This window comes from Lepidochelys kempii, chromosome 13 (assembly GCF_965140285.1).
Source record: "Lepidochelys kempii isolate rLepKem1 chromosome 13, rLepKem1.hap1, whole genome shotgun sequence".
Classification (NCBI taxonomy): domain Eukaryota; kingdom Metazoa; phylum Chordata; order Testudines; family Cheloniidae; genus Lepidochelys; species Lepidochelys kempii.
The window spans coordinates 30,338,933-30,360,326 of record NC_136392.1 but is presented as its reverse complement, the minus strand read 5'-3'; the positions used below and the strand labels follow the sequence as shown (position 1 = coordinate 30,360,326).

Sequence of the window (21,394 nt, the reverse complement as noted above, 5' to 3'; positions counted from 1 at the left end):
GCCTCTGTACTCCATTTTGCTTCCCCGAGCTTCCTCCTCTGGAGCTTCCTGCTGCTCTTTGTAGGGGACCCACTGATCTCTCTCAGCTGTGCCCCTCAGTAACCAGGATTGGTTGACCCCAGGCTTCCTGCCCTTAAGGGGCAAGCCACCAGTTACACAGCCCCCCCTCTTCCCCAATTCTGCCAGCCTGCTGCTTGGCCTGACAGTGACTCACTGAGACGCTGGGCTGAGTTAGAGTCTGTTTGTGTAGGGTGGTGGGTGGCTGCTCTCAAACACCTGGCACTAAAACAGACTATGGCCTCCTTTAGTGTCACCAGGAACCTGCAGAGCAGCATGGCCCGCAAGGGACCCTACCTTTATGTGCTCTCCCCTTCAGAACTGCAGCCAGTAATGCCTGCTCAGACGCTTCCCGGGGGCACTGGCTACAGGGGGAAGGTCTAAGAGGAGAAAGAAGGGGCTTTTCTAGCACTTTACTTTCCCCTCTTGCTTTCTTATAACCCCTTGGGAAGCTTCTTGAAGTTTTCTTACACCACTGGTTTGTTGATGTACTGTCTGTCATGAGCTCTGGGCTGTGCTCCCTGGTTTGTTATTGTAGGGTTCCTTGTGGGTGCTGGGCTATGTGCACAGGTTTGTTATTGTAGGATCTCTCATGGGCATTGGGTTATGCACTCTGGTTTGTTATTGTAGGGTCCCTTGCAGATGCTGGGCTGGTTTGTTGCTGTAGGGTTCTTCTTGAGCGCTGGGCTGCATGTGCTAGTTTGTTGTTGTAGGCTCTCTCATGGGCACTGGGCTGTGCACTCTTGTTTGTTATTGTAGGGTCCCTCGTGGTGATGGGGCTGTGTGTGCTGGCTTGTGTTTGCAAGTGGTCACTGAAGCACCCTTTCAAACTGATCTAAGGAACGCCATGGACTCTGCAAGTGCGCAAAGCAAACTGCATGATATAGATCCTTTGTGAGGCCTTGAAATGTGACTCTTCTGTGTGTATGGAGGACCTTGTTGGGCAGCGGATGTGCTGACTGGCTGCGCTTGGTTAACGTCCAATGTGGGGACCCCACTCTGGAATTCACAGGCCTCCAGAGCACAAGCAGAGCCCTGCCCAGTGGCTTGTGTTGTGGTACTTTGGACCAGTAGCCACAGGTCACTGAACCATTCTGTGAGGCGTGGGGGCGACAGAGCTGGGACTGAGCCACTTGTTCAATGTGTGGCCATTGTTGGAAGTACCAATTTAAATGTGGAAGTAGGAGCCAGCTCTGAGTGCCCTCTTCTGACCAATTTGGCTTACATCCATAGCATGCCCAGATGTGTGCAGAACTGCAATAACTATGGCAAGGCAGGAGCGTTGTCCTTGGAGGAGTTGCACATTCCTGCATGGCCCTGCAGGGTTTCTGTCTGGGGATGATTTTATGATCAGAGAGCATCTGCTTTGGGCTTTCAGTGTTGGGATTCAGGCTGCCACCAAGAGACAGACACGTTCTGCTCAGCCACAGACTTCCCAGCATGTGGCTCTTGCAGAGCATCTGAGGATGGTGCCACGCAGAAGCGCTGTATGGTGCTGCTTATATGAAAGGAGCCATGGGGAAGTGCATGATGATGTTGAAAATCTCTTCATATTGAGGCAGATATTGGGGGAGGTGGTGGGAAAAGCAGCAAAGGTGCCTTTAGGGAGGAGTCACCATCTTCCACATAGCACCATCTTCCACACCCACCATGGCTCAGCCTCTGACCCGTTGGCTGAGAGACTGACCCATTCCAGGTGGCCGGGGGATGATGGTGCTGATCTTCCATCTCCAGGTCCTGATGTGGTGTCCCATCCGCTCCCACACATACTGAGAGGGGGCTGGCATGTCCCATTATGGGAACAGCACCTGAGGTGCTGCCTACAGGCCCCCTGGGTAGGGAGATCCCTGCAGCTGGGGATGTCAGCCTGTAGTAGTGTGTGGTATGCCCTGAGTCCCAAAGCCATGGGATACATTTGGAAAGGACAAGCCATTACCCTGCTGCTATAGGATGCTGGAGTTCTGCTTTCCATCTGGTAATTGCGCTCAGTGGCTCCTTAGCAAGGAAGTGAAGGGAGATTTGGCCTCTTGGGAGGGCTGTCGGCTTTGTAGCTACTTCAGTAAATCATTCTAGTTGATCCCTGACTCAAGCATCTTGGAAGATCCAAGATGTTCTCAGGAAGGTGGGGCGGGGGCAGATTTTAGTACCTGGCAGCTGGGGTCAGAGTCAGCTTCTTCAGAGCTGCTCTTCTCCCTTGGTGAATAAAGCTCCCCATGGTCAGTAACTTTTTGCAGTGCCCAGGTTTCATGTGGAGGCCGAGTTGCAGTAAGATCTGTCGCTGAAGCCAGTGTGGGTAGGACCGGGGCAGCACCCTGGTTGAGTATGTTACGTTTAACCTAGACATAAGTGAACATTAGTTGGTTGGTTGCATTCTGGTTTGTCTTCATCCATATCCTAAAACTCCTGCATTGGTTAGCACGGTAGCCATGGAACAGTCTGTGATGCTGTGCGCTGGGTGCGCTGCACAGCTGTGTGGAGGTCCAGGACTAGAACAGCAGGGTGTGCTGTAGTGATTGCAGGGGTGCCAAAACAAGCAGCATGCTGTAGCCACTCCTGAATATCCCTGGATATACAGAGAATCCATCTGTCAGGGTCTTTCAGGAATGTTAGGAATCGTTCCTCTTTCTGATAACATTTCACTCCCTACTTGTGTGTAAATACAGATTAGAAATTAGAAATTCCCAGAGCAACCTGCACTTGGACCAGAGCAAATAGGAACTCAGCCTTTCAGTACATAGGAGCATAAACAGTTACATGCTTGTCCCATGGTTATAGATTTTCCAAAGAATTCTACCCGCTTGATGATTCCTAAAATCAAAGCTTTGTTCGCAGGCAGGTCAGGTTTCCTTCAGCCCTTGTAAATCAAGGAAGTGCCAAGTGAAAGGAAAGGAAAGGAAAGGAAAAGTCTCCAGTGTCCCCTGGCACCTGGACATCCCATTGCACAGTGGCAGGGACACACTGCACTCCCAGGGAGAGCACTTCTACTCACCCAATGTGCATCTGCAAGGCAAACTCTGAACTCCAACCTCAGCAGCAGGCATTACAGAGATGCTGGCCATGGCTCTAGAGTTGAGTTTTCCCCCTAAAGCAAGGATTCAACTTCTTTGCCACTTTTTCAGCGGAATTTAGTGGCACTTAGTCATTTTTCCATCATTAATACCAAATATTCATTTAGCTATTTAGTTATTTTGCATATTGCAGATAATTTGCATATACAGTCCAATGGTTAAAAAATGGAATGTGGGTTTAGTGCTGGTGAAGGCATCGGCCTGAGAACCCGAGTGAATGGAGGTCCCTTATTTATCTACAGGGCAGCAGCAGGACACACTTCTCCAACACACCGCTCTGCCTGCCTCAACCCTGGGTCATCAGAGGGCTGCCAGTTAGTGCCAAGCATGCAGGGGAGTGTGTAATGTGGGACCTGGAACTGATGTTGTACCAATAAAATAAAAACCAGCAGGATCTTATTAAAGGGAAAAAGGCAAAATACCACATTTATTGTGAATACAGAAAGAATCATAGTAAGCAGTTAGTTATAGCTATAACATTCCATTCAATCTCATATTTATTCACACATTCATTCATACAAACACACGCACACAGGTTCTGCAAGGTTGTTATCATAGTTACCAGCCTTAGAGTTGCTCATGCCAAGCCACTGGCCAGGTGGCCTGGACATGAGGAGGGAGCAGGGCCTTGTCAGATGCTCATCTGATGCTCCTGGAAGTTGGTTTGCAGAATCAGACCCCAAAGTTCTCACTTTTTAGAGTCTATTTTTATAGGAATTTCTTCCTATGCCAGTCTATGGGAATTGCTTCATCATGCTGTTGCTGAATCAATCAGCAGATAGCACATTCCTGACGGCTCCAAGATGTTATCTTGTTCTTTGGTTCTCCCATCCTTGAGGCTGTTGGGTGGATTCCAGTCTGCCCTCCGGGTGGGGTCCTCTGGTTATTTCCACTTGACACCTTCTTCAGCCGATGGACACTGGATTCTTAGGCTGGCACCTCCCTGATCATTCAGTTATTATCCACACCAAGCATCCATCCACATACATCCTCTATCTCTATTTTAATCACAATTGTTAATACAACAAAAGGGTGGGGAGTCTCTGGGTGCTGTTTCTGTTGTTAGAGTATTGCTTTGAGTCTCTCTCTCTTGTGAATTGCTTTGAGAACAGACTCTGTCTTAGAATGTACTAACACAGTTAGCAGCTTGCAAGTTTCACACATAGAGGGAGAGAAACAATACCAAAAACCAAGAGACCTCTTAATTAGTAATACCCTGGAATTTAAACTCTGGGGAATCAAACTCATTTGTGATTTTAATACAGAACTTCTTTAATATGATCCAACACTGAGACCCACCAAACTCTTCAGTCCCAACTGAGCGGGGCTAGATTCTAGCTGGTGCTATACGGGGAAAGGCTGTGTAACCCATCATCTATGTCCTGAGGTACTGGATCCTGCAGCAAGTGCTGACATCAGAAGGGGTCTCAGAGAGAGATTATGGAGGGGCTGGTCCCTACTCCAGAGCTAAATTGGGATTTGCTGATTTGGTATGTATGAAAAATACACTGTATCCTCCCCCAAACTACGGCCCTGTGGTTTAGGAACAGAAGGAAGCTTCTGAGAATTTCCAATTCATTAATAGATTTGAATTCAAGTTTTGTTATTCAGAATTATCTCAATAATGGACTAATGCAGGCTCTTCAGCCCTCCATAGAGTTGGCATCACTGAAAGCTTGTGCACAGTCTGCACCTGCCGACCTTTTTGGATTATTGGTCACTTTTATTCCCCTTCCCATAGCTTGGGCACTTGGAAAGTCCTATATGTCTGTGGGTGTTCAGCAGCCATGGTATCTGGATGTTGCAGGCTGTTCTGGGTATTACAGGGCAGTGGTGTGAGCCCCCTGAGCCCTGCTCTCAGCCAGGCTACTCACTGGGCCAGCACTTCACTCCACAGCTGGGGCCAACACCCCTTACTGTGGGCCCAGAAGCAATGAGTCCATGGTCCCTTGATGCTGAGGGGTGGGAGTCTCCTGTGGCCTCTCTCCCCCAGTTGCTGATTATTCATTCCTGTGGCCTCCCAAGTCTCTGATCCTGGGAAGCTGCAGTTGCCCATGGTGCTTGCTCTGCCTGTCTCGACATGTGCCAGTGAGAGAGGGGCTGCAGGAGGCAACCTCTTCACAGGTGTGGCAGGATCGGGCAGGAGATCTGTCTAGGAAAGGAAGCATGCTCCTTCTCATTACTTCTTGCACCACCCATCCCCTTTGGTCTCTCTTGTGGAGAGTGTCAGCAGGCAGTGGGGGCTGTCCAGTCCCTAGCAGTGCAGGGAGAGCCAGTGATCTGTATATGCTGTGCTAGCCCTGAAATTTTTCATCTTTTCATTCCCTTTCACACTGGGATGGCCAGGCTGAAAGCATCCAGATCGAAAGGCAACACTGCTCCCTGCTTTCTCACAGGCTCGCGAGACTGGGACGCTGAAAAGGAAACAGGGCCACCCCTTTCCCCATGCTCATTATAATTTCACCCTGTTCATTATTTGCAAAGAAAGAGTCATGTTTCTGGCTGGCTTGTGAGCGTCCCTCGGTCACTGTCTATCTCTGGCAGCTTTACTGAGGAACATTTCCTATGATACATCCTGTCCTGGTTTGAAACAACACATGGAGCTTAGGGTCTCCCATGAGTGCTCGGCACAGCCACAATGCTAGCAAGAGTCCTACCAAACAGTCCTCTCTTCAGGGGAAAGTAAACCCTATTACGCCAGGGTGCCCTAGTCTAGCCCCGGAGCTCTCTGGTCACTTTATTGCTCCCCTTATTGTGGCCTGTTTTGCCAGCTTTGGAGGTTGTTGGGCTGGTTTTACCCTGTCTGCTTGTGTCTCGGAGCCATGGGAGAAGGGGATTGAATTCTTTCAGTGGTTAGTGCTGAAGAAATCGCAAAAATAAACAAACACCAGAAGCAGGGCGAAGCAGAGAATATTCCAGACTGCTTAAAGTTTGCACAGCCCCTGGTGTCAGGAGTGGCCTGGGTATGTCTGATTCTTTAGAAGGAAGCACCAGTGACCCTGTGATCACACTGCCCAGCACTGTATCTGACTGGGCAGCTGCCTCCTGTCTGCATGCTGAATGAAAAACACTGCACACTCCTCAAGGGTAACCATTTGGGGTTTTCCTATGCCCCCTCTAGGCCAGCAAGGCAGCTGTAAAGAGATTGCAGTGCAGGCTTAAATCCAGGGAACATCCCTGGCTTGGGAACACCTGCCTGGCCGTGGAGCCAGCTCGACCTCACCTCTACAGCAGGTCTGAGTGCACTGGGTGTGTGGAGTCCAGGCAGGAGGTGAGGTGTAGCTAGGGCAACTCCGAAATCTGCAAAGTCCTATGAGGCCGTTGAGGCAGGGATTCTAGGCTCCACAAGTCCCTGAATAGGGGAGGTGCAAACTTCCCCTTCTCTGCCCCGGCGCCATCAGGAAGTGGGTTCTGCTCCCAGGGGGCACTGGATTGGGACCCAGAAGGCCTGCATTCAGCTCCCAGCTCTGCTCCTGACCTTGCTGGGCTCAGCTTCCCTGCTGTCAAAGGGAGGAGTGAGACTTACACCTTTGTACAGTGCTCTCCGATGGATTGTTGCAAAACTGTGCACAAGAGGTGATTGTTACTGTTGATTGATAGTTTTATGCCAAGCATCCATCTGCTTAGCAGCATGCACTGCACTGAACGCTGTCCTCATGGAACAGTCTGGCACCGTGTAGTCCTTGTGCATGACGCTGCACCAGGGAACCTCGGCAGAACAGTCAGGCTGTGTTGTAAGCATCTTGGCCTGTGCATAACACTGCCCCTAGACTTGTAAAGATCCATAATGTCTGTAGAGTGGCAGGACCCCAGCAGCCCCCACCTGCCATGTCTGCAGGGGCCATTTGCTTAACGCTCCTCCTTTTTGCTCTCTTTGCAGCTGTCTCATTCCCTGATGTCTGGCGCCTCACTCCCTTGCGAGTACAAGCCTCAGGCCCCCTTCGCCAGCAGCGCCGATCAGGAGGACCTGTGTCCCCACGTGAACATTGCAGACTTGGCCAGTCACTACCAGTGCCCAGAGGAGGAGCCTGGCGAGGCTGTACAGAAGAGGACACCATCCCAGAATGGCATGCAGGACAGCGGGGGTGGGGGCACCGGGGTGAAGAAGAAACGGAAGAAAAAGGCCCCAGGGGAGTTGGAAGTGGGGGAGAAAGGAGCTTTGGAGAGAGAGATGAAACCAAAGAGGAAGAGAGAGCCAAAGGAGCCCAAGAAACCCAGGGAGCCCAAGAAACCCAGGGAGCCCAAGCAGAAGGAGGCAGCCAAGAAACCCAGGAAACCCCGGGAGGCCAAAGCCCCCAAGGAGCCTAAAGAAAAAAAGAGCAGCACTGAGCCGGCCCCCAAGGCAAAGCCCAAGAAGGCCAGGTGGGTCTTGTGTGTGCAGTGCTGCGGGGTCCTGCCTGGACCACACTGCAACCAGGCCAGGGCAGAGTGGTAGCTGCTAGGAACAGACCAGGGCCACCTTTCCCTTTAGTCCAGAAGGACGTTGTGTGGTGGGACTGGGGGGCTCCCTGTATTGGAGGCAGGATGGCCACTAGCATATTGGAGTGAGCTGTGTGGGCAGCAGCCTTTGGGCACTCCTGTCTGCAGGGCTCTTGCTGAGATTGACGTACAAATTGTGTGTACACCACTGCAATATCTAGTGGTTGGGCAACACGACGCGCCAGCCGTGTTAGCACCATGCTGTGCAGAATCCTGTGTCCTCCCCTCCCTGGCCCTTGGGCTGGGTGTATTGTCACCTCTTAGGGGCATCAGGTGGGAGTCATTCCGGTATGGGCCAGGTCTGTAATGAGGCACTTACTGAAATGGTGGGGACACGAGACAGGCCTTCCAGTCTGTTTGACAAGGACTCTGCGGTTCCCATTCCAAGGAAGTTGTAGTGGTGGGTATAGGAGAGTAAATCTGTCCAGAGCATGTCAGTAAATGGGGAAAGCAGACTACATGCACTCCAGCCAGACTCTGGGGTTTGATTAGTACTGGAACCCTTTGCATGAGTGTGGGAATAGCGAGGATGTTAATAAGAGCACTAGGGTGAGGCTCTTCCTCTGGCAGGCCTATCACACGAGGATCTCAAAGCACTTTGTAAACCCTTTCAGCCCTATTGAGGAAGGTAAGTTTTATCCCTGCTTTACGACGAGAACGCTGACCCAGAAAGGAGTGAGAGTTAGAAGCAGAACCCACGAGTCCCGACTCTGACTTCCCTGCTGTAACCACTAGATCCCATCTCCCTAGAACTAAATTGTAGGTTGCCCTAAGCTCCCAATGGAAAGCATGATCCCCTCTCCCCCTGTTTGCAGTGTAAGAGTCAGCTGAAGGTGCTGTAGCTCTGAGGGCCTGTGAATTCTCTTGTGTTGCATAGTGTAACACTGCTGCCTTTGCTTGTCTGTCCTCCCTTTAATTAACGACGTGATGGGCCAGTAGAGGAGCTCCCATTCCTGGGGAAAGCCCATTAACTGGTAATATGCACAGCTGCATTTGATTTACTATCTGTCCAGCTGGCTAAAATAAATGTTTTTGGAGGGTTCTGTAACAAACACACTTATTGATTGGCTTCTGGGTGCTGTGGCATGCTATGCATAATCCATGTGCTGAGTGCATTTCCATGATGTAAGGTTAGTACCTGTGGGAGTGCAGTGCTGGCAAGAGACAAACATCTCTGGGCACTCCCAAACTTTGCCTATGTGAGGGCTGCGTTTGCAACGCAACAGGAGCTGGAGTCACCAACTTTGTGTGAAATGGGGGAGCCGGCAGCTGTCCTGGTCTGTGCAGTAGAGCCCTCTGCCCTCATTCATTGTGTGGTGTTCCTCAAGCTCAGTAAATCACTAGCGCCTAGGAAAAGCTGCTCTGGCTGCATGGGTCTTCAAGCCAGGGGTGCTCTGGACAAACCAAGAGGCACAAGCAGCGCAGGGACAGGGCCAAGCAAGGCTTGAGGAGGAGTTGAGTGGACAGTGAGGATGAAAGCAGGAGGAGGGAGGGCCAGTGAAGGCTGGGGGAGGGCAGACAGAGATGGCATTGCAATGTAGGCAAGGGTACTGGGCAGAGACCAGAGCTGGCTATGGAAGTGGGGAGGGGCTCGAAGGTGGGAAGTGACCTGGGCAGAACAGCCAGGAAGGAAGGGCAGCTTAACACCGGTGTTTTGGCTGGGCCAGGGGGCCATGGGTGAGGGGTGGGGGCTGCAGACAAGGGTAAGAGGAGGGGGTGGGACAAAGGGGTAGCAGACAGGTGTGCTGGACAGAGGTGAAGAAGGGAGTCTGTCCCTCCTATGTCAGAGTGAACCAGCAGCTGCATGGTCCCAGTGCTGGGCAGGGTGGGAAGCTAGCATGCCAGGCCCAGGCCAAAGGGAGACAGGCCCCTACCTTCAGCACCTGCCTGGCCCTTCCCACACTCAGCGGGCTGGTTCCATACCTGCTCCTTGTGCCCTGCAAGGAGAAGACCAGCTCATCTGCCCCCACCCTGCTGGTGGGCGAGATCCTCGCTACGCTGCCTGAGGCCCCAGGCTTAGCACCATGAACGCTCCACTAGGCCATGCTGCTTTTCGTGAACAGCTCCTGCATTCTATTTGCTGCTGGTGCTTGTCCCGGCCCCTCTCCCTGCAGGGTGGGGATCTGAGTTTGGGGCTCATGTTCTCCAGGCTGGCAGCACTGCAGAGGCAGCTTCTTCCAGCCCTGCTGGGGAGGGTGAAGAGCAGGTCGTGATCATTTCTGGTGGCACCTCCATCACACACACATCTCTGGCTAATGAATAATCTACATGGGGAAGGCAGGGCCAACCTGGGCCTGGGATGGAGTAGGTGGTTCCTTACTAGGAGAGGGAGGGCCTGGTCAGGCCAGGCAGCGCTATGCAGCCGTCTCTGGATGTAGATGGTAAGATCGCCACGCACACTCTAAAGACCTGAGCATAGTGGCACAGCCTCCTGTAAATGATTTCTAATCATATGGGTTCATGAATGGAACATTTGTTAATTGTGACACACCAGTCAGTCTCTTGGGTGTGCATTTACGCTGTGCATTTACACTGTGCAGTTACACTGGCCGTGCATTTTCAGGGCTTTAATTGTATTACAGGTGCGAGGCTAGGCCACTTACAGCCTAAATGTCACATTTGTCTCAATCACTTTTTACAAACCCTGGCCGACCCATGAACCTGGGGGGCACAAGCCAACGGATACATCTTGTGTGCAGCAACCCTTCCTCTGCAGCCTGGCAAACATTGTGGTGTGAGCTAGTGCTTGAGAACCTGTGTGGAATTGGCCATAGCCAAAGGGAATCTGACTCATGTTTCATTGGCCCAGCTGAGAGCTACGCACAGCGACAGCTAGCAGCGTGCACAGTGATGTGCGTTCACTTCTGAAAACCTTTTGGCTTATAGTGAGATTCTGTTACCTGTAAGAGGGGAAAGATGTTTGTGTGAGAAGTACATGGTCTTTGAACTGATGCTTTCCAGATGCATGCCTGGAACCAGTGTGTGGCATTGCCTGGTTCATTCCGGATGGGGCCAACTCACCTGCAAAGCATGTGCAGCCAGTGTTTGGGCCCCATTGGTGCTGGGCAGAGGCTTGACAGGTTTGATCAAACTCTGCTGTAGCCTTTGAGTATCTTTCTATTGAATTTGCTGGGGGTGGACTGAGTCCTGCTGGACTTTGGGTTGGGGTGAAGCTCTCATAGAGTAAAGGGCCATCATCCTGTCTCACTCCTGTGTGTGAGCCTGCTGTCGGGGGAAAGCAAGAGACTGGAGAGCTGCCCAGCAGACAGGAGAGGAGCTTTGCAGATCACCAGGAACTCTGCCTCTCTTTTTGGGAGCCCAGTCCGGGAACCCTTGAAGTGTCTCCCATTTGGCACCCACAGTTAGTGGCCACTTTTGACACTGTTGCCTGGGAGTTTGGTCTGTCTGTGTCTCTCTCACCCACTGTACAAAGTGTGTGTGTGTGTTGTAAGTTGAATTGGATCCATTCTTGGGTTGAACAAGCTGGTGCCTCCCTCCGCCGGGTCATTACCCTGTCAGGTACTCTTAGCTGTTTGTGTGCCGGTACTGCTGAGTGGCCCCAGGTGAGCTCAAGGCCCCTATGGGCTGGGTAGAGAGAGTCTTAGCTCCAGAGAGCTTACACTCTGAACAGCTGAGGTGGGGAGAGGCTGGCCCAGCGGTTAGGGTACTGCCCTGGGACTGTGAGTCCTGGGTTCAAGTCCCTGCTCTGCCACAAACTGCCTGCTGTGGTGGCACAGGGCTCCCTGCTCCCGCGTTAGCGGTGCTGCGGCGGTTCCCAGCTGCCGCGTTGAGGGCGCTGCGGGGGCACAGGGCTCCCTGCTCCCGCGTTAGCGGTGCTGCGGCGGTTCCCAGCTGCCGCGTTGAGGGCGCTGCGGGGGCGCAGGGCTCCCTGCTCCCGCGTTAGCGGTGCTGCGGCGGTTCCCAGCTGCCGCGTTGAGGGCGCTGCGGGGGCGCAGGGTTCCCTGCTCCCGCGTTAGCGGTGCTGCGGCGGTTCCCAGCTGCCGCGTTGAGGGCGCTGCGGTGGCCCAGGGCTCCCTGCTCCCGCGTTAGCGGTGCTGCGGCGGTTCCCAGCTGCCGCGTTGAGGGCGCTGCGGTGGCCCAGGGCTCCCTGCTCCTGCTTGTTGCTCATGGCCTGGCTCACAATGAGGGGCAGCACTTCTTCCCGCTGCCTGTTTCAGATGCAGTATGTTGCTCTGGCACAGGGGTGCTGGGGAGGCTGTGCCAGCTGCATCCCTCTCTTGCAGAGAGAGCTGGACAGTGACTTCCAGGGGGAGCTAGAGTTCTGCAGAGAGTGCAGATGAACAGAGAGAATATCTTCTGCCAGGCTTTAGGCTGTCATCCCCCACCCATTGTGTGCTCCCCGAGCCTGCCTCCCTCTCTGAAGTGGTGCGTTACTGACGGGGACTGTGGCAGGGCTGCAGATAGGATTCCACCGTTTGCCCCAGGGTAATGTGATTTCCTGGCAAAGGATGATGTTTTGGCTAAAGCATGGGACAGGGAATCCAAAACGTGGATTCTACTGCTGACTCTGCCACTGACATGCTGTGCAAGTCCGGGGCAGTCAGTTCAGCTCTCCTTACCTCTGTGAGCGAGGGATACTGCCCCCAGTGCGTGTTGTTAGGAAACGGGCAGGTCCCACACTTAGAATGGGAAGATGTGGCAAACACTGCACTAAGTGTTGTCCTGCAGGCTGCGAGTGTCCCAGTGTAGTGGTGTCCCTGGCATCAAGCAGGCATTTTATGAGGATCAGTTCATTAATGTCTGAAAGGAGCTTTGAGCTCTCCAGGTGGGAGGTGTGAGAGGAGGTGATGGTCCTCTCCTCTTAAACCTTGGGTCTCCTCTTGCCAGTTGGCTGCAGGGCCTGGTTACATCATCATCTCTTTAGCAGGCACCAGGATTATAGACGTCTTTCCCCAATCTCTTTGCCAAGCACTTCAGTTTGGTACCATTAGAAACGAGAGGGCTCTGTCTCAGAGAGCCCAATGCGAACTAGCAGTATTACTGGCTCAGGGAAGACTCACAACTCCTTCCACTTTGCCCACACAGAGCTGACAGACTGGGGTATCAGAACCAACGTGAGGAAAGACATGAGATAACTGATCAGATTTCTCATGTTCATTTTCTTCTGCAGAGGACTGAACTGTTTCAAATAGAGCTTCCAGAGGAGCAGTCCATGGGGCATGTGGGTCAGGAAGCCAGGGTTGCACTTTGCACTCTGAGATCTGCAATAACTGTACTTCGAAGCATCTTCAGCCTGTGGATCTCAGAGGTGGGAAAGTGATAGTCCCTCTTGTGTTCTACTGAGGGTTCTGTGCATGTGCCTGGAGCTGGCGCTGTTGGTTCACGCATACCCCATTGATTCGCCTCATGGTTACAACTGAGGCGATAAAGGGCCGGACAGACCGACCGCGCACTCAGTTCCTTCTCACCACCACATGGTCGGAGTTGGAGCCTCTTTGTTTCTCTTGTGACGTATTTCTGCAAACTGAGAAAAAAGACTGTTATTCTTGTACATAGTTAATAGTTTTGTTATTTTTATAGTTTCAGTGGTAGTTCTTTGGATATTAAGGACTGGGGATGCCGTTTTCACTGTTAGTCCCATTCTCTCCCATCTTTCCCCTCAGTCTTCCCAACACCCAGGCATGGGTACTGGAGTATGGTGAAGACACCAGGGTTCAAGATCTGCGCTTCCTGCCATTGCTCGTTCTCGGTCAGTGACAAGTACCAATGCCGCCCTTGTGCCTCCCCCAAGCAATAAGTTGCATCCAAGTGCATTATCTGTCTCTCCTTCCCTGCACGTATGCGGAAAGGCTGGGCTCTTCACTTCAAGAAGCACCTCATGGAAGTCACCATGAGGCTGCAGTCAGATCCAGGCCATGGAACGTCCGTATACGTTGGACTGAGCAAGCTAAGAGCATGTCTCCTACCACAGACCTCCAGTCCAGTTCCACCAGTACCAGCGCTATGGACCCATGTTGGGGCCTACCCATGAGGCAAGGAAGCCTGCACGTAAGCATGGCAGTAAGTCTTCCTCCATGTCCAAGAAGAACACTACCCAATCCATGAGTTCTGTCCACAGAGAAGCAGCACGTTCCAAGGCGCACAAGCACGATAAGAAGACGCACAGACCATTGTATCTGTCGGCCCTGTCCACTGAAACTCATACTTCTTCCAGATTGGCACTGCCAAGGTCCAGGAAACCTCTGGATCCATAGCAGTCCTCCGCTCCAGCTCTGGTTCCAGCTGAAGAGCGGTTGCCACTGATCTGGGGAGACTTGGGTCAGCCTCTGGAGCCGCATGAGCTGTTTTCTTTTGCTGAGGAGAGGTCTTCTTGCCCTCTGGCACTGTCGCCTCCTCAGAGAGTGCACTTCTCAGGTTGGACTTGCCTTCTTTGGGCCATGTTCCCGCCTGCTCCCTAGAGCCTTCTACAGTTTCCTCAGTTCTGATGGCACCACCATTTGAACTGGCTTCTGATTTCTTGGATTCGGAAGATTTGTTCAGGGACCAAGGCCGTCCCCTCCCGTACCGCCGGCGTGAGTACTCCAAGGCCCTGTCAGCTTCATGGTAGTATCCACCATTTACCCAGCATTGGTGTCTTTAGTACCCTGCTCTATGGGGCCCTCCTCAACATTCGCAGTCAGATCCATGCCAGGATGGCTGTACTGCGGCTCGTGGCCGCAGTACCCACTGTTGGAACCTTCCTGCTCCGCCCATGAGGAATCCCCTCTCTCCCCTCTCTGACCATCATCCACCAGGCATTCAGACTCGGTGTTAGGTAATGCACCGCTGAGTCCAACTCCGATGGTACCACTAGATCTGGAGAAGTTCCCCTCTACATCCCTGGATACCACAGTGTCTTCTACTCCTGCCTCGCCCCTGGATGACTTGCAACAATTTCAGGAGCTGCTTTGTAGGGTGGCTGGTGCCCTCAACACCCCACTGGAGGAAGTGCAAGATAAGCAGCACAAACTGCTCAACATCTTAAATTCCTCAGTACCAGCCAGGGTGGCCCTACCAATCAATGAGCTATCATCCTTCAACCAGATAGGACTATTTGGCACACTCTGGATACCTGCACACCTACCCTCACAGGAGTGGAGAAGAGGTACTAAGTGCCTCTGAGGGGACCTGAGTTTCACTTCTCCCATCCTCCACCGAACTCTCTTGTGATTCAGGCAGCTACCAAATGGGCTCACCAACAGCACCCGCGTTTCATCCCGGCAGATAAGGAGGGGAAGCACCTGGACCTTTTGGGCCACAAGGTCTTTTCCTCTATCAACCTAGAATTTTGCCTTTTGAACTACTTGACTCTGTTTGCAAAATACAACTTCCTTACCTGCGGGAAACTTATGGATTTCACTGATAAACTGCCCCTGCAGGATCAGGCCCGATTCCAAGCTCTCCTAGAGGAAGGGAAGCTGGTGGCAAGGACAACGCTGCAGGCCGCGGTTGACGCAGCAGACACTTCTTCGCATACGATGGCCAAGGGTATTGTCATGCACAGAGAGTCCTGGTTACATTCCTTCAACTTCCTGAAGGAGATCCAGACCTCCATAGAAGATCTTCCTTTGATGAGTCTCACCTCTTCGATCAGAAGACTGATGACTCTCTTCACTCCCTCAAGAACTTTAGAGCAACCCTCCGGTCTCTGGGTATCTACACACCGGCGCCCAAGCTCAAATTCTACCATCCACCTCCAACCCAGTGCTTCAAAGCTCCCCAGTTTTTCCAAAGATCCTATGAGCCTTCTCGCAAACGGCAGAGGACCCAGCAATCCTATCCTTCCAGTTCATTGTCATCACAACCTCCTGCATCTCACACTCAAACATCTCAGAGAGAACACTAAGAGAGCCGCGAACTATTGTGCCTCATGCTGTGATCCTGGCCCACCCGCTTTGGCAGGTGCCTAGCTATCTTCTTGCTAGCTTGAAGTGCAATAACAATGGACAAGTGAATCCTGGATGTCATTCGACATGGCTATACAATTAAGTTCCAAACACTACCTCGTCCATATCCCCGACCCGCGCTTCAGGAATCATTCTCACAACCGTATCCTCACCCTAGAAGTGGACTTCCTACTTCAGATGGGCACGATAGAATCTCTTCCCACAGCCCATCAGGGGGCAGGGTTCTATTCCACTTATTTCCTAGTCCCCAAAAAGACAGGCGGGTGGTGACCGATCCTAGACCTATATCATCTCAACCGTTTAGTATGAAAACCAAAGTTTTGTATGGTCACTCTGGCGGCCATCATTCCTTCCCTAGAAAGAAGTATGTGGTTTATGGTTCTTACTTTCATGTGGACATCCATCCTTTCCCACAGACGATTCCTAAGATTCATGGCAGATCATCATCAATTTCAGTACAGGGTTCTCCTGTTCAGACTCAACACTGCTCCTCATGTATTCAACAAAGTTTTCTCAGTTGTGGCGGCCCACCTCCGCTGTGGAAGGATCCTTCTATTCCCTTATTTAGATGATAGGCTGCTGGCGATACGATCAAGAAGGGAAGCTTGAGCTTCGATTTCCATGTTGCTCACACACCTCTCCTCCCTGGGAGTGAGCATAAACATTGAAAAATCAACTTTGGACCCCATGTAATTGCTAGAGTTCATTGGGGCACGTACCGACGTGATCTCGGCTCATGCAGACCTGCTGGAGGACAGGTTCCAGACCCTTCAGGACCTAATTTTCAGGGTGGTGTCCAGTCCATCTATCCCAGCCAGAACCTGCCTTTCTCTTCTTGGCAACATGTCGGCTTGCACTTGTGTGACTGCATTCGCTCATCTGCGGTTTTGCTGCCTACACCTATGGCTCCAGAGGGTATATTTCCCTACGCACCTGTCCTGGACTTACAGGACTCATGCTCTCTCTTGGCTCTGTATGGTCCCTGGGAGGAACCCCTTCAGTGTGACAGCTGTTCTCGGGGGTCCACTCTCTCTCAGCGGTTAAGCTGCAGGCCCCTCTGGCTCCTGGAACCGCACCTCTCTGAGCCCTCAGCACGCCTGTCTCTCACCGGGGGTCCCCTCAGGGAGTTCCCTCGCTCTGGACCCCCGGGCCTCCACTCCCAGAGGGAATAATGCAACCCTGATCTTTAGGCTGGAGTGACTCTCAGCCAGCGTAAAACAGAAAGGTTTATTGAGCATTTGAACCTAGCACAGGAAACTCTTCAGGCCCTCAGGCCTAGCATCCCTCAGCACCATATATCTAGGTCTCTCCTGCATCCAGGTGGGCTCTGGCTGCTCCCTTTCTCCACTCCAGCAGCCCCCTCCATCCAGCCAATTATCTGATGTCGTCTCCCCCAACAGCTCCTCCCCTGTCCTTTGTCTTCCGTCCCAGGTAAACAGGTCATTGGGGTCCTCACCCCTTTGTCCTCCCACGGGCCAGAACCGGCTGACTGCCAAGTTGGGGTGGACCTCTTAGTCACCAGGTCACCAGTTGTTAGGGTACCCCATCTCCAGGCTGTTGTCTGGGGGTCCCAGCTGCTAGGCGACGTCACACCTGGTCCTCTGCACCAACAACCCTCTCTCACCACCTTGTTAAACGTGCAGCACACAGGAAAACTGAGGTGCGCACACACTATTCATGGAAAACACTACAAAAATTCCCAACTTCGTCACAGCACCTTTCTATGGATCTTCTCTCCACTTTTCCCCATGAGGTCCTCTTCCTACTCCAGTGGTGGGCAGATCTTGCTCGGGTGTGCACTGGGATACCGTTCCTCCCACCCTCCTCTTCCATGACAATTATCATGGATGCCCTGCTCATTAGATGGGGGGTCCACATGGGCAGGTGCATGACTCAAGGCACTTGGACTGCTTGGGAGTCCCGGATGCACATCAACACCCTGGAACTTAGAGCAGTGAGGAGAGCGTGTTGGGCATTTCTCCCATCCATCCATTCCTGTCATGTCCTCATCATATCGGAAAATACCACTGTCTACTGCATCAACAAGCAAGGGGCACGAGGTTTCCCATGCTCTGGGCGGAGGCCTTTAGGATTGGTGCATCATCCTCAAGATTCTGTTCTCCGTGGCGAACCTTCCCGGAATTCAAAACATAATCATGGACTCTCTCAGCAGAAGGTTCATGAATGGAAGCTTCACAACACTAGTCACCAGCATTTTCAGCTGCTGAGGAACTCCAATCAGGGACCTCTTCGCCTCCCAGGCCAACATCAAGTGCACCTAATACTGCTCCAGAGGCTGTCTTGGTGTCCTGTCCCAGAGCGATGCTCTAGTCCTTTGCTGGTCTGATCGGTTCAGTTATGCCTTTCCTCCCCTACTGCTCCTACAGTGAGTCCTGCACAAGGTCAGGTGAGAGAGAGTGACAGTCATTCTGATTGTCCCCTTCTGGCCTTGACAGTTCTGGTTTCTCCTGCTTCTCTGCATGTCAGTGCACTCCCCACTACAATCTCTCCCGGAACTGGTCATGCAACAGGGCAGATGGATCCGGCACCCCAGAGCTTGGTTTTTGGATGGGCATCTTTATTAAAGTGGGAATGCCTGTCGGCAGTGCAGGGCATTCTCTTGAGCAGCTGGAAGGAGTCCTCGAGGTGCTCCTGTGGGGCCAAGTGGAATATTTCACTTCTTGGTCCCAAAGCTGGAGCCTTGTCCCTGAAAATGTGGACATCTCTCTTATTCTGGACTATTTCCTCTCTCTGAAGGCATCCAGCCACACTCTCAGCTCCATCAAGTGCTACTATCAGTGCCTTCCACCCTCCATTTGAGGGGCACGCTGTCTTTACTCATGTATTGACTTCCAGGTTTTGGAAAGGTCTTCTATGAACCTACCCTCCTGTTCAGTCCATCACTCCTCAATGGGACCTCAACCTTGTCCTAACGACATTGACAAAGTCACCCTTTGAACCTATGACCTCATGCTTTCTCTCTTCACTCGATAAAGGTTGACTTCCTAGTGGCTATCACTTCTGCGAGACAGGTGGGCAAACTGGGGGTCATGATGGCTGATTGCCCCTTTACCACTTTTCACAGACAAGGTTTCCCTACTCGTGCACCCCAAGTTCCTGCCTAAGGTTGTCCCTTGTTTCCGTATCAACCAACCTATGCACTTACCTGCCTTCTTTCCAAAGCCTCACGCTTCAGTGGAGGAACAACGCCTTCACTCCCTCGACATTCCCAGGGCCCTGGCCTTCCACCTGCAGGGGACAAAACCCTTCAGGAAGTCCCCTAGGCTTCTTTATTGCTGTAACTTAATGCATTAAGGGACAAGTGATTTCCGCTCAGAGGATCTCTAAGTCGGTTTCGGGGTGCATTATGCTCTGCTACCAGTTATCAGGGCAGTCTCCATTGCGTGGGATACAGGCCCATTCCACGTGAGCTCAAGCATCAACTGCAGCCGTGCTTCATGACGTGCCCCTTATGGACATCTGTAGGGCAGCCATGTGGAGTTCAGTACATACCTTCTCTTCCCATTACACCTTGGTGCAGGACTCTTCTATGTATGCCTCCTTCGGTGCAGCCATCCTCCTCTCCCTGGTTGCATCGTCATCATCCTCACACCCTCCTCCTTCTTAAGGTACTGATTGTTAATCACCCTCAGTGGAATACCATAGGGACTGTCATGCAAAGAAGAAGAGGAGGTGACTTACCTGTAAGTGGTGGTTCTTCGAGATGTGTGGTTCCTATCTGTATTCCAGTCCTGCCCTCCTTCCCCTCTGCCGCAGATCTGATTGATTTGTGGTGAAGAAGGAGCTGAGGGCACAGTCAGTCCACCCCGGACGAAACCAAGGGCATGTGTGTGGACACAGACACTACTACTTTTAAAAGCTCCAGCTCCGGGTGCATGCTCAGACCCCTCAGTGGAATACAGATGGGGTACTCCATGCATCTCAAAGAGCCTTCAGTTACAGATAGGTAACCTCCTCTTATCACTCCCAGATACCTGCTCTGACCAGTAGACCACACTCCCTAACAGGGCTGACCGTGTGGCCAGGTATCCTGACCACGTCCGTGTGGCTCTCTGACCATGGGGCCAGGCATCCTGACCAGATTCATGCAGTGCTGTGACCATGGGGCCAGGCCCATGGTCAGAATGCTGTGACTGTGGGGCCAGGTGCCTTGCGTACAGCTGGGGTTCACTCCCAAGGGGAGCTCTCCCCACTGGCCTCTGTGCATCCTGGTGACCTGATGCAGAAGCTCCCCAAAGTGGGATTAAAGAACTAAAAAGGCAAAGGGTTTTGCTGGCCTCTCCCTGGATGCTGAGCTCTGACATCTCTGGAGAAGGGATTAACTGTCCGTCTCTCCTGGCAGCAAGGAGCAAGGACCAACCCCCGTGGAGAAGAAGAAGAAAGGGAAAAGGAAAAACGAGATCCCAGTGGAGAGTTTGGAATTGGATCAAGGCCTCCTTAGCCCGTCTCTGCAGAGCCCTGAGGAGTCTGCTGAGTCGGCCGACAGCCAGGTATGTGCAAGGCGCTGGCCTCAGTGGGCTCAGCTGGCTAGAGCCTGTTGTACGTCCTGGGGATCTAACACAGCTCTGACTTCCTACAGCTGATTTTGTACATCTGGGTGCCTGTGCATTGAGCTTAGGTAGCAGTTGGTCAGTGGATAGCTACCTTGGCCAGGTTTGCGGCTGGTTATGTAAGAGTTAATGTCAGCACACTGCCCTTGCACATCACTTGTCTGTGTTTCCCTCTGACCCCTTGCTCCCCAGCTCAGTGGGTCTGGGAGTGCCTTGCTCCTCATGCCAGCGGGAGGGTGTGCTGAGCACAGCATGGGCAGCACCCCCCCAACACTGTGGAGCCCTGCTGGTCTCTGGCTCTCTGGGCAGCAGGGCTGCAGTGCTACTGGCAGCCTGCTCCATTCATGGGGGTGGGAGCGTCATGTTGAGAACCTCCCTCCGCAATCCAGCAGTAGCGCAGCTCTCCATTGGGGTCCCCTAAGAGATGGCCCATGTGATTTGGGCAGGGGATTCACCATCCCCCAGCATCCTTCAGCCCTGGCCTGTGTTCGGTGCTCACCCCAGCCTGAGCCCTGGCCTCTGTTCGGTGCTCCCCTGCCACCTCTGAGCCAGGCTAGAAAAGCATGTGGCTTAAACCAATCCTCAGAGGTGCCAGGCGCCCTTAATGCCCCATGGTTTCCGAGGATTGCAGTCCCTGGGCACCTACCAGGATGGGCCCGAAATGGACGCACCTGAACCACAGGGCTGGAATGCTGGGTGCAAACACCGTGCTCCGTGTTGGGGGTTCTCAGGGAGCGTGTGAGCAGCTGTGTGTTTTGACCTGGGGAGGGGGATCTGATCTCTGGTAGTGCCCTGTGTGAGAGCCAAGAGACGGAGACGGAAATCACTGTGAGAATAGCTGCGCACTCTGGCAGTGTCTGCTGTATAGGGCACTGTTGTCCCACAGGCCGGGGTGGGGATGGGATTCTCCCAGGTGTGGCTGCGCTGTCTCCCCTCCTGCACCTTTCCGTCCCCTGTGAGTTCCCGTGGCCATGGGGAGGAAGAGGTGGTGTTGTCCACCAGCCCTCTGATTGTCTGTGTTGTCTACCACACAGAAGCGCCGCTCGGGTCGCCAGGTGAAGCGGAGGAAATACAATGAGGACCTGGATTTCAAAGTGGTGGATGACGATGGCGAGACGATAGCAGTGCTGGGAGCTGGGCGAGCCTCCGCGCTCTCCGCGTCCACGCTGGCATGGCAGGCAGAGGTACGGGAGGGCCCACTAGCCTGTCTTGCGCCAGCCGTTCCTTTAGAGAGGGGCTGGGGCTCTGCTGTATTGAGGGAGGGGCATGAATGTGGTGTTGGCTGTGTACTGAAAGCAAGCAGGAGCGTGTG

At 52.8% G+C, this 21,394-nt stretch overlaps 1 protein-coding gene across 4 annotated transcripts in view; it reads left to right on the top strand.

Moving 5' to 3' along the window:
- The window catches only part of CHD6 (chromodomain helicase DNA binding protein 6), a 183,065-nt gene that overhangs the window by 78,253 nt on the left and 83,418 nt on the right, over positions 1-21,394 (top strand). For all 4 annotated transcript variants that reach the window (XM_073309956.2, XM_073309953.2, XM_073309955.2 and 1 more), the window contains 3 exons: positions 7,006-7,487; positions 19,875-20,022; positions 21,117-21,266. In XM_073309956.2, the coding sequence (XP_073166057.1) occupies positions 7,021-7,487; positions 19,875-20,022; positions 21,117-21,266 (765 nt within the window). In that variant the 5' untranslated portion in view covers positions 7,006-7,020. The remainder of the gene's footprint in view (positions 1-7,005; positions 7,488-19,874; positions 20,023-21,116; positions 21,267-21,394) is intronic.